This window comes from Liolophura sinensis, chromosome 1, assembly GCF_032854445.1.
Source record: "Liolophura sinensis isolate JHLJ2023 chromosome 1, CUHK_Ljap_v2, whole genome shotgun sequence".
NCBI lineage: Eukaryota > Metazoa > Mollusca > Polyplacophora > Chitonida > Chitonidae > Liolophura > Liolophura sinensis.
In genome coordinates this window covers 64,452,270-64,466,138 of record NC_088295.1, presented here as the reverse complement: position 1 = coordinate 64,466,138, position 13,869 = coordinate 64,452,270, and the positions used below count along the sequence as shown (strand labels likewise).

The 13,869-nt window shown below is 37.6% G+C and overlaps 1 protein-coding gene across 4 annotated transcripts in view; it reads left to right on the top strand.

The window, feature by feature from the left end:
- LOC135481870 (CUB domain-containing protein 2-like) overlaps positions 1 to 13,869 on the top strand; it is a 179,022-nt gene that overhangs the window by 113,438 nt on the left and 51,715 nt on the right. For 2 of the 4 annotated variants that reach the window (XM_064761621.1, XM_064761622.1), the window contains exons 3-5: positions 6,612 to 6,792; positions 9,162 to 9,373; positions 11,302 to 11,367. In XM_064761621.1, coding sequence (XP_064617691.1) covers positions 6,612 to 6,792; positions 9,162 to 9,373; positions 11,302 to 11,367 — 459 coding nt within the window. Of the gene's footprint in view, positions 1 to 5,470; positions 5,519 to 6,611; positions 6,793 to 9,161; positions 9,374 to 11,301; positions 11,368 to 13,869 lie in introns of all 4 variants that reach the window. The other 2 variants (XM_064761619.1, XM_064761620.1) reach the window with 2 other exon arrangements.

Genomic DNA, 13,869 nt, shown 5'->3' with positions numbered 1-13,869 from the left:
AGAACAAAATGTAGACGGAAGTCCAGATTCCTTTAGAACAGGACAAAATATTTTACACTCGTTCAATCTCCTGTTAATATGGCTACATGTCACACACTCCAAATACGGAGAGGAACTCAAAACTGAATGAAATTGTCATCCATACCAGTTCTATTTAATATGAGCCCTCTCTAGAAAAGTTTTCATATAAGCTCTCTTTTTTGTTTCTAACCAAATTAAAGATATTACAAGATTGACATTTAAAGAGGATTAATTTGTGTACTAACATGTTTGAACTTATTTTTATCCGCATGTTTATGGGAAATTTTACAAAGAACCACAGAAGACACCGGGAGAGCACACACCTTTACCACAGCTCCCAAATTCAAATGATTCAAATTCCCACAGCCCAGACAAGGGCACAATAGTCTGTATTGTTTGCTACATGTAAAAGGTTAAGAATTGTCCTTAACCTAATCCTGACATGCACATATTTTCGTCTAAATCTCTGCAGAACATTCTCTATCAAGCTGCAGAGAGGCAAACAGACAGGCAGTAAATATCAGCAAAAATATCCTCAGTATAAATACAGGAGTACAGTACATGTATTTATCTGTCTTACACAAGAACGTTTCACTTAAAATATGACAGTGGTCTAGTTTTTGGATGAAGGAAACCAGGCTGCTTTAAGTAAACTACCACGTACCATTGCCAGGCTGCTTCAAGTAAACTAGCACGTACCATTGCCAGGCGCCTTTAAGTGAACTACAACGTACCATTGCCAGGCATCTGACTTCAAGGTGCAGCCAGTCCAGGCTGCTTTAAGTCAACTACCACGTACCATTGCCAGGCTGCTTTAAGTAAACTACCATGTACCATTGCCAGGCACCTGACTTCAAGGTGCAGCCAATCCAGGCTGCTTTAAGTAAACTACCACATGCCATTGCCAGGCTGCTTTAAGTGAACTACCACGTACCATTGCCAGGCTGCTTTAAGTGAACTACCACGCACCATTTTCAGGCTGCTTTAAGTGAACTACCACGTACCATTGCCAGGCACCAGACTGCAAGGTGCAGCCAATCCAGCAAGAGAGTTGGATTCAAATTTTAAATATTCAGTCAGGATTTGACTTATAATGCTGCATCTACTGACTACAATTTTAGAGAAATGTAAACTGTGTTTAAATGTTGTAAAATTGGTGAAGGAAGCAACACAAGTAATAAAGCACTTGTTATATGGACATGCATTGTGGAAAAAGCCCAAGGAAGCTGAACTCATGGCATACTGAGGGTATGCTTACATTATTATAAAGTAGGTGATGGCAGTAGAAGAAGTCCCAGTGTGCATGTTAGGCTATTGTTTTTGGACTTAGCTGAATTAGACAGTTTAGGATCCTAAATCTCATCAGTCAGCCTCTGTGTCAGCAGAATGGCCAGAGTTCATTAAGCTCCAAAGCTCCCACCTGGTCAATTTGTCAGACTTTCATTTGAAGTGTTGTCCAGAATGTTGGACGGATTTATAGCCCTATAAGCAGATCCCGGATAAACAGGTCAACACTGGTCTCATCAAAGCATGTTACAATACTGACCAATGACTGGTCCGATTAATCAGTGGAAAAAAGGAGAAAATTATTCGTAGTTTAGCATCAGGCTTCCTTGAGCAAGTCGTTCACCCAACCGTACTGTAACGCTGTTGGTCAGTCTGTGGGATATCCATTCAGTCAGCCATGAGGGTCACAACGCCCCTATAAGGAAAACTGACCAGACATTAGGCCTCGGGGGCATCTACTGTTACATGACATTCTCATTTCGGTTTTTCATCATGCTGGACGGCTGCCTTAACCTGCTAGGATAGAATCTGCCAGCTGTTGTTTTGTAATGTAATGTGTGTTTCCCTTACAAAAGGAAAAAAAATTTGGCTTTCCATTTAGTTCCACTTGAAGTTTTCCCTTAATAAAGTAATCATCGGCCAAAAGGCTTATGCTGTCTCGGTCAAATTTAGAACACAAAATTGTGGAGAAATTTATTCTAGACCATCACCATTATCTGTTGAATAGTTACAGAATTAGCAGTACTTATTTGGACCATTAAAGTGTGTACATGTATAGGGTCTCTTCACAGCGCTTTGTGAACTTTTGCTGAAGTGTTCCTTAAATTATTAACATTTTCTCTCGAGAATCTTTTTAAATAATACACATGTACCACTTCCACTCTCTTTTGGTAAACTCATTGCAATGACCCATCGTTTTACAATCAGCAATGTAAACATGATTGTTGCTCTGACAACTGGTAAGAATGTATATACATATATAGTAACATTCAAGGATTTAAATTTCTTGACTTATTTGATAACATTTAACACTATAACTTGTGTATATAGAACAGACGTACAGTGCAAACATTCTCTTTGTGGTTTTATTTCTTTATACATATAAGTGAATCATCCTAGATTCAATTTGAGCAGGATCACAAGCAATTGTTTCTATGATATGACTTGAACAACTACACTATAGCTGTTACCTGCTCAGTTGTATAAAACAGGTGTGGCAAGAGAGGTGAAGTTTTGAAATGGAGTCTTTACTGGCCTAGCTGCTGCTGGCCAATCAAGCCGTATATGCTATCCTAACTAAGTATATATGAATAGCGATTCTTTAAGGGGTATTTTGCCCAACAAGAAAATTTCACTAACATTTACAGTATACATAATCTGCAAGTTTTAAGAGTTTAAAATATATGTGAGCTTGTGTCATCAAACCCTCTTCTAACAACAGAATGGAGAAGTCAGTATGAAGTCCGCCCTGTTTCATGCTCATGGCGATTCCACAAAGCAATTTCTGACTTCCGTCAAACTTTAATACGCAATCTTAAAGCTTATTTTTCGAATTTAGAAATTAAACTTTTGCTTACCTTATCAATGTTATCTCAAGACAAATGTATCTAAATTACAACTTCCGGTACCAAAAACTGAGCATGTTGAAGAGGTTTTAAATTTTGACTTAAGTCACAAATGCCTTTATGACATGAATGCACAGTTGTGTACCAGAATGCTAGATAAGTGTTTAAATGACATACATGCACAGTTGTTTACCGGAATGCTAGATAAGTGTTTAAATGACATACATGCACAGTGGTGTACCAGAATGCTAGATAAGTGTTTAAATGATTCAGCCATTTTTTCTTTAATCATAAATATGATTACAGAAACACCATTGATGTTTATGCAGCAAAGATAAGGCTCGAAATAAAAGGAGAATCTCCTGTAGCTGTTATATAGGTGGGCAGTTTGCTCCCTGGGCTGATTTGGTATTATTGTTTTTTATTTGTTGGTGGTTTAAGGACTTCTAGACGGAAGACAACATCAAGAAACACATCTGCCACAGTTTTCTTCTCGGCTTTCAGCTGATGTTTTCCGACAGTAAACTATGTAATGTTTTGATGCCTCAGTGCAATGTTTCACATATTTGCCAATAATGTTGATCCCATTATTGTTGAACAGTGTCAAAACTAGTTTGTGTACTTCTCACTTTTCATTAGCTTCTCCAAGGCAACATCCAGTTGGACTCAAAACTGGCAAATTCCCGCAAACCACAAAGCCTAGTGGTCCATAATTGGATTCGTTTCTCATTTTGCCAATTAAGCCTGAGATTAGATGGAATGAAGGCACCAGGCACAATTGTCATTTGGTGCAGGCTGATTTATGGTTTGAGCTTTTTCAATAGTGGCCAGCAGAACTGTTTTTTCACATATGAGACATTTTGTTTTCTTTTTTGTCTGTTTTATTTCTTGATGTATAGACAGATATGGCTTGATATTTGTTATAAAATTTTCTGTCATGTTTATTGCCAAGAAACATATAATATTGTGGAGTTCTTACTTTTGCATAGCTCTTTACAGATATGCACCGTGCATTAAAATGAACAATTCTGGTAATAAACCAGTTTAAAGGCACCTGTTCATTTTTTATGTTTTTGTTACTAATGCATTACTTACTGTAACACCAAGAGAATATTTTCATGAAAATGGTTGTTCCGGGTATACAGATGTGGCATCAAGTTTATAAATTCATTTTCTTGTAAATTATTCTTAAGTTTAGGGCTTAAAATGTACAGTTAACATAGACACATGCCCATAATCCTTCTGTGATGTCACCAACTATTTGAACACCAGAACCCCAGGTAATATCAGTCTGAATGAAATATTATATAGAGTGGTGAAGTGTTAATTTTAGATGGTGTGGACAAGGGAACTGCTAAGCTGCAATTTTGTACAGCATAATGTTCGATTTATTATAGGGGCTGTGTTCTTATTCATTTGTCATAAAAAGGGTTTCTACTGTGGAATGGATGTGGGCGGCAAAATATTGAATACAGTGGATTGGCCATATGTGATAATCTGTGGGGTTTTGGTGAGGATTAAATCTGTAAATACTAAAGGCCAAGATTTGAGGTTGGAGAAGACAAATTTCAAGAGTTGCTTACCAGGGTTGACCCCAGGGGATCGAGGTGTGAGGCTTGGATGAGACCCCGACTGACACTGACAGATAGGTGCCATCAGACGAACAACCCTCACTATTTTGGGGCCAAATTGATCGGCTGATCATGCCCCAAGGTAACATGGTTTAAATGCGGTCAACCATTGCTGGTTCCTTTGCCGCAGAACCAACCATCCCATTCTGCTTGGGAATTTTAATCATGGGCAAAATACAGAGCAAAAGCCGCTTGATTTGAAATTGAAGGGTGGTAGAGGTTTTTCCTTGAGCGGACATGATAACTGGTGTGGCTGATGCTCCATGACAGATGCTATTTGATGGTCGCGCCTAAGGGCAGCATCTCCAAATTGGACGCCGTATTGACGCTCAGCTCTCTCGTCTTCACTTTTCCCTCTCCTGAGCTCTGGGGCTGAGAGCCAGCGTCAAGATTCCCCAACCCAGACAGCTTTACCTTGCCCACGTAGCTTAGCCCTGACCTACGTACCAGCATGTTATTAAATAATGAATTACCAGACATGTTAATATATGGTTAGAGACCTCTGGCCAGGCTAAAAACTAGGATCTGTTTGCGGGCATGAAACCGGATGTTCGGGTGGAAATTAAAGAATGGGCGAAGCTGCAGCGATTTTTACATGGCTCTTGTTGCTTTGATGCCAATTTTGTTTAGGCAGAATAGACTTGTGATGTCACGTCAGATATTGGTGCATCAGTAGAATGAAGACACGTAGTGTTTAAATGTGAAGTTAGCTGCTCTCGTCTTAACAGGAGATTGGGAAGTTGGTCAGGCAAAAGCTGCCTTAGGTCCTGTTTACAATGTAATTAGTGGTTATTTACTTTGCCAATATCACAGCCTGATTATAGGGGTGGATAGTCAGAGTTAGATAATCTAGCTGGCATTTTTCCCTGTACAATCGTGGACTACTCTCTGTATATACTCCCCCATATGCTCCCCCAGCTATTCTTAACCCTGACTTACACATTTCCTCCACATCTTGTTTTTCAGCCCAGGAAAATTGCATAGGGTTTGAAAGCACGTATCATTTAGATAGAGGTAACTGATTCAGGAACGGGTGCGATGTATATTAAACCTTTGATATATGCTGCAGAGATATCTTTATTATTTACCTGCTATGTAATCAAGTCTTGGCTTTTTACATAAACTTATATATTTACAGTATACATATATATATCTTATTATTTTAATGGTGAACTGCAAAGATCTCAAGATGTTGCCAAACGCTGGCCACGAAATACTTTTGTTATTAATGTAAGTTAACAAATGCTTTATGATATGAGGTGTAAATTAATATTGACTTGTCAGTGTACAGTGTAGCAAGGCATGACTGTGGCGGTCTTTGATTTATGAAGAATAATAATTACCATGCCTTTTTATTTTATGTTTTATAGTTAAAATATATATTTCATGACATTCTATATGTAACACTAAGTCATTTCCAAAGAAATGGGTACAGTTGAATGCTAGAAATCTTTGATGTTCACCAGTAATTGTATTATTCCAGTGTATTTAACCAGTGCACTATCAAGTACATATATGTACATATCAAAAGCATTGCTTTTTAAAACAAGGGCTCTATTGGCCCCCTCTTGACTGCAGTAAATTTCCTACATTTTTTTATTCACATCAATATTATTGTAAGTGATACAAATGAAAGTTATACGTCATGTCCTAATGAATAAGATAAACTGTTGGCTTACTCACTCTCTATTTATACCTTGATAAGGCTGATTTATATGTTTGAAACATGTATTAATTTTACCTTATCTAACCCATGCATTTCTTTTGCAGCCAAAGTTAATATTACTTTTTTAATGCTAACTATTAATGTAAATCATTTTTAAAATTGTTCCAAATCTTTTATCTTACATGCAGCTATGTAATTTCATCCTGGTTAATTTAAATAGAAACACTTTCTGTATTAACATGTGATGTTTTGAAGTTAAAATGCCAAAATAAAAGCTCTGGGAATATAAATCTTTAATAATTTCTCTGCCACTTTAGAACATGATGTAAACAGCCTATGAAAAAGTAGCCATAAACTATGTGCAATCCAGCAGTTTATACAGAACAGATGTGCACATGGCCTGCATTTCTTAATTTGTTTTTGAATTATGCCTTTTTCCAGCTTGTGAGTGTGTTGTGTACCAAAGCTATGGCGGATCTCAGGGTAAATTCACATCTCCAAATTTCCCCCAAATCTATCCTCGAAACATCAACTGCATCTTATATACCTTCATCGGGGACATCGGCGAGATCATCGAGCTGACGTTTCTAGAATTTGATTTGGACATGCCGAGGCGGGGAGTGTAAGTAGATACTAGACTGCAGAAATCCTCTAAGGGATTGCAAAATTTTTACCCAATTTTTTTTTTTCAAATGTCCTACGTTTCTTTCACACGGATGAAAAACGTGCGAGGTGTGCAGCGACTCGATTAGATTAGTTCTCATTTGTATCACAGCAACATACCATTGAGAACTCGTCCAATCCAATCACAGTGGCTCCCCAGACAACACTCAATAGGATAAGAACTGGACGGCTCCTTCTGCGCGCCATATTACAGCGACAATTAACAGGCGCAGAATCACCGAGGCCGTTATACGTGTTGAGACAGTCTCCGCCAAGGCCAAATGAGTCCACTGATACCCACATATTAAATTACCGAAGGTTCATCTCCAACCGGAGACGAAGTATTCTCCAAAGCCGCATTGAAATGAGCATTAAATCTTTCTAATTCACCATTAATGTGAGCTTTTTGCTTAATGCTTTGCATACGCCAAAAATCTGTGGGCATTTGTTTGACACTTGAGGTTTTGTGGGTCAAAAAAAAAAAAAAAAGCAGAGAAGGAAATACTATATTGTTACAATGTTGTACATGGAAGATGGATTGGTTTTTAAAGTTAAATACGTGTTGAATTTCCGAAGGATTGGGTGGGTACTGGAAGAAATTAGTCTATTTATTTTCTGGATATAAACATAGAAATTTGATGGAGTGTATTTGTACCCTTCGAAATGGTGGTAATGGTTTCAAATGGTAAACTGACTTTAAAAACATCCCAAATGAAGTTTTTATAACCGTATTCTGTTGTTTATTACATATAACACAACCCATGAATTTATATTAAGAAACTTGTTTTTTGTTTTATCTTTTTGTTTTTTCAGTGTGCAGTGCACAGTAACTTTGATAGATTATGTGACATGAAATATTAGTCATCAGAAAAGAAAGACAAAAAAAAAGCCCTGAAAATTTTGATTGATCTGTTTTTGACTGTCGGGGGGGTCAGTTATCAAAGCCTAACTGAAGTAAACAATCCCTGAGTCACTGTGAGATCTTTACATTTTGCTGTCATCATTATTCAGGCTAAAGTGTCAGCACCAAGAGGAATATAAAAGTGGAATAACCTGTTAAGTATGATTGAGTGTTATCCAGGTTTTACTAAGGACAGGTTAAGAGAGCATCATCAGTGCTGTTAACCACCCAGGTGCTCTATACGTGCATACAGAGATATTATTGATGGTGTGGGTAAATCATGGATTAGCAACTGGAACAGTCGCTTCCAGAGTGCACATGTGCTTCACAGGTGTCCTTTGTGAAGCATGTGACAGTGGACGGTGAAATTCTGATTTCCATCTCTCTCATTGTAATATCCTTCTGTAGTGACAGTAAGTGGTCCATTGTGCTTATGGAGCTGTTTTTTGCTGAATTATGTTTCAATCCACCCACAATCCTGTTGTGTTAGAGATAATCATGCACATGGACTTGTAAACAACAGTTACAGTAAATGCACAAAGATAAAGGTACAAAGGGTGGTATATTTTTATTTCACCTTGTTCTTGCAAGGGTTAAATGAAGCTCATAACGTTTTCACTTGGGAGTTGGCATAAAGCTGCAGGAAGCCACCGAATAAAGAAATAATCTTCTTTATCACTTGTGGCCTATAGAGTTGAGCCCCATGTCTCTTTTGTGAAACAAGTGGTCTTCAACAAGCATGACAGCGAAATGGCCTCTTGTTTGCGATACACCTCATAGCTCTTTGTCATGGAGGTCCCAACAAAGGTTGAGAATGAGCAAAGCACCTGAAGAGAAAAAGCCACCATTCATAGATTGGATCAGATCCAAATATATATCTACATGTGTGTTGATCAGAAATTGGTCTAGACTACAGATCTAGCAGATGTCTGTCAAATGTAATCGGTTTCAACCACATTCGTGACACGTCTGTAAAGTGTGTCTACAGAAGATAATATTTGTCTCCAGGGTGGGATTTCAGTCATGGAGACGGATAAAATTCCGAAACCTTTATTATTTTACTGTAGAAATAATGTTTGTGAGTTTCATGAAATACTTCTATTAGAAAGTAATATTTAGATATACATTTTTTTCAAATTTGTGGGACGTCCTTGCGCCGCTGTGACTGTGGGGCCCTTGACAATGCAGCAAGGTCATAGTTTTGAATCCAACTTGAATATCCGCGGCTTTATGTCAGACAGTATGTCAGGTACATGGTGAAGATTGTTGGTTTACACAGTGCACTCCAGATTCTCCCACCCACAAACCTTATCGTCATTCTATACGTGAGAAATCTTTATACACGCCGTTTACACTAATTAACAATCAATCAATCGGTCATATTTGTTTGTACTCTTTTCTACATGGTATCTTATGTTTATTTGCAGATGTAATGACTATTTACGTTTCTACCTTGACCTTGACCGACCAGAGGTCAACGAGCGGAATCACTGGAACTATGAACGTTGTGGGAACATCACCATGCTGGAGCAAAAAGTTGTCTATTCATCAGGGAGAAGCCTTATCCTAGAGTTCCACTCTGACCTAAAACCAGCCAATCATACGGGCTTTAGGGGAATATTCAGATTTCTCGATGAAAGTAAGTTATTCCAGGTGTCTAGAAAAGTTTCAGAGAAAATGAGTGATAGGCTAAGTCTAGTTATGATACCGTACTCAAACCAATTTCCCCATCAATAACTCACAATCATCTTTCACTCATTTCCTTCACCATGTGTGAGTAAAAAAAAATGGTTTCAAATTACATGTTATCAACCGCACTATGTGGATGCCAGAATTATTTATGATAACATAGGATAAATTAGATACATGTCTGCAAGCATGACAGAATGATTTTCACAGGGATAACATGCATGTACATGGATTAGGAAGATTGCATGTTTCTGCACCCACTGGATAGTTACATTGTAATTGAAGTATGCCATTAACTAATAAAAATGGTGCCCACTTGTGGAGGTTATGACCAGCTGCGCGCTTAACGTAATCTCTGACGCCACAGTAACTTTTGTTTCATAAACACTGCTCATGCGATCAGACCATGACCTTTATGTGTCCTTGCAACATAGCTCATCTTTTTGTGGAAGGTGGAGGGTAGGGGGTGGGGGTGGGGTGATGGCTTAGGAGGGCCAGTCATTCATTGTGTCCATCTACAGAACCAACCTGTTATTTCTGTAGGTGTGGGAAACCGATCAGACTTGGTTGAAGCTTTGGTCTTGAAGATTGTGGAAAGCTTTAACTAATGCATTATATTAACATTTACATTTGGGCAAACTACGGAGACGAGCAAATGACATACCACCCCTATTTACTCTACAGTAAGATTTTCCATAAATTTGGTGAAGTCCATTAGGTTGAGTCTGTATTAGTTGTCCAGTAAGAGGAGCCCAGGAAAATAGTGTAGTGGGGACCAGCTGGAATCCTGGATACATCTTCTGACTATTCTGTACTCGTCATGCATGTATAGTCGCAACATCTGTACAAAATACTCTCAGAAAAATAATCTGACATTTTTGAAAACTTGCAGATACTGCTAACTTGAGACCTTAAATTAGGTTGTATTTAGAACTTGCAATTTGACTAAGATACACGTAATAGGTTGATCTGACAGGTAAAGGTAGGCTGAATGCAGCTGTTAGTACAGAATGTGCCCCCGGCAAAATATACTGAACATTTCACAAAAACATGTATGAACTGTTTAGAATATTTCAGAAAATCACTAGTTCCCTCAAACTAGATGTTAAAGTACAGTAGTCATTTCTTTAGAGTAATTTTGTGATTTTGATAGCCAGTGGCAGCAGTTCCAAGCTTGCAGACATGTCAAAGATAAATATATTTGAAAACTATAGAATTGCTTTACTGTTAGAGTAAAGCAGAGTAGAGCTGTGATTATCAGCCTCCATTAAGAGTTTGGATAAAGTGGTCATGACGCACAGTGTTGGCGTGGACCATAGTACCAGTGTGAAATTTTGAGTATTTGTCAGGAGTATTATTTAAATTACCATGATTATATTGGTGCCATTTTTACAGACGTTCATTTTGTAGCCATATTTTGACATTTTTATGTACATGTATGAACCTCTAGTCTCCCCTTCCCAGATTGTGTAATGGTACATGTGCAGTGTGGTCACTCATGGGTGAATTGTCATGGGTAGCCTCCCCTTCCCACCCAAATTGTGTAATGGTACATTTGCAGTGTGGTTGGTCATGGGTGTATTGCCATGGGTAGCCTCCCCTTCCCGCCCAGTTGGTGTAATGGTGCATGTCCATTATGGTCGGTCATTGGTGAATTGTACAGAGTAGCCTCCCTTGCACAAACTTCATTTACATATATCACAGCTTGGGCACCTTACAACACAGGAATAGTCATCCGCTGTAAACATCTGTTTGCTCTGACAGTTAATTTACTTTTCTGTGATGACAAACAAACCTTTTTGGTGACAGGATACAAAAATTGTGTATCATATAATGAAAGGAAACTCTAATGAAAACATTTTGTACTTTAATTTTCAGCTGATTTTCATAATTCACATAAAAAAGCATCAGGCGCAGTGGTTTCAATTGGTGAAACTTCCAGAGGTATTATTCCTGCTTTTTGATGCATTCTCATTACAATATAATACAGGAAAATAATGAGATTTAGGTATTCATATATGTAGATGTAAGAAACATTTTAATTGGCTGTTGTCGGCCAATAAGTTTGTTTGTATTAGTTTCCAAAACCAGCTCTTGAATAAATGTTTCATGCCGTTGTCAATTCATGTAGATTGTTTGGGGTTTTTTTTGGATTGTCTAAGAAAAATCTTGATATGGTACAGAATTCTTTAGAATCTGATTTATTTTCCTGTATTATTGTTAATGAATGCTCTGCCTTTCAGCAATTGAAACACTTCAACTGTAGTAAAATATCTTCTTTCACTTCCGTCTATAAATCTCAATCTATACTACTCTAAAGAGATCTGCATCAGTCAGTTGACCTTGAGCTTGACCTTCTGAAGTATTTTGTTGGATCTGACTAAATTTACACTCAGAATAGATCATATGTAAATTGAAAGTGTACATGTGCATCAAATATGCATTAAAGTTTGAATCTATTTTTTTGGTACCAAATGTATTTAGGCCTACATGTATATATGAACCAGTATTTCTAACGTGGAATTTTTCAGACTTATTGAAAAAAATTGATGTGAGATTGTAATTAAATGGAAACTCTTCTTGACAATGACATAATTTTTTCCCATAAAACAGTACACTTGGCTTTTTATTTTTTTTTACTCAAAGCTGTCCTACTCTAGCATGGCTTCGTGAATAAAGAGTTATCTCCCCTGGTCATTTTTAGACTTCACTTTCATCTTCAGAGTGTCCAAGTGTCAAACAACATCTCATTTACCTTTAACTAAAATTTCATTTCAGTGCAATAAAGTCAGCCGCATCTGTAGTAATGTTCGAGTAATGAATTGCACGGAAGGCTGAAATCATGAACATTAATATAATGAGGTTCTCGGCCATGACCCCTACAGAGTGAAGCAAATCCTGTAACATATGACAGCAGTGCTTTCTCAGTACTTGTCCCGTTGTATATAGAGCCGTCTGATTAATGTAGCCACATGTATGTGAAAGTTCAAAAAGGCCCATATTTTTGTCAAAATATAGAAGTAATGACCCAAAACTCAAACTTGTTATACAGCGTGCCCTGGAGAAGCCATGTGCGTTTTTAACATGTTTAGTACAATCTAGTTAATGGCTATGATAAAAGAAAGTCCCGGAAGCAGTTGATTTATAGTGTAACCTATAGTCCCCGCTGAGGGAACTAATAACAGTACCAGTTACATTTATGTGACTTTTTCAGGATCACTAATATTGTTGTACAGATAGGTAGAGAGAACTATTGACATGTGAGTTACAAGATTTGCTTCCCTTTGTACAGGACTGGTGAATCCTATTCTTATAGTTGATTGGTGTTTTTTTATATCCGTCACACTCAAAAATATTTCACTTATACGATGGTGGTCAGCATTATGGTGGGAGGAAACTGGGCAGAGCCCAGGGGAAATCCATAACAATCCACAGGTTGCTGACAGACTCTCCTGTTCTTTTATATCAGACAATCAAATCAACATCAGTGAAGGGAGAGGTTAAACATACTGTATGATTGTAATGCACCAGTGAAATCTTTCCTTATAAACATGTACATGTACATCAGAAATTTAATACGTAATCATCTTTTAAATAAAACGTAGATTTTAAATGACTCCATGCTGAATTTTAGGGGCAGTTAATAGCAGTAAAATCAACACCTCACCTCACTTCACTTCATATTTCTTGTGTTTTTTTCTTTATTAAACCAACAAATGATTGCCTAAATTTCTAGCCTGGCTTTGCCAAGCATGTTATATAGAGTCACCTCATGGCTTTGTACACACTGACATAGGCACATTGTGTTTGTATTCTGGACATCTAAGATAAATGTTATATGGACATGGGCAAGCTTAAGCTAGATATAGAACGAAGCGGACATAATCAGTGAGGGAGCACATCACCTCTGGGGCTATTTTCATCTCTCTCCATACTCCATCATGTCTGTTTGATGTCTATGTAACACTGTGCTCTAGTGTATTTTTTTCGGGCTCAACTTAAGTATGAAACTAATCACAGGTGAAGCATAATGCCCAAGTAATGCCGGACTTCCTGGGTAAAACAGATTTGTCTGGTGGCTTTGAGCTATAACAGGATTTCACGCAGAAATTTGGTGCCAGGGAAGAAATAATTTCCTCTGAGGCTTTTCTTTTTTAATAGGTTATACATTTCAGATAAGAAGAAAGCTCTTGATCTAATGGAAGAGTCCACAACCTTTGAACTCAGAGATATAAATAGAATTAGATCCGCCTGTTTTCATACTTGGGTTGAAGCTGAATGAAATGTTGTTGAAACCTCACTTTGTCTGCAGTTCCTTTTTGATATTACTGAATTTTTGATATCATCTATTTTCTTCATTCCCATTTGCCTTATTAGTCTTTTATCATGATGTTCCTTTTTAATAAAGGTAAAGTGCATTTATTAATTATTTTGATTGTACATGAA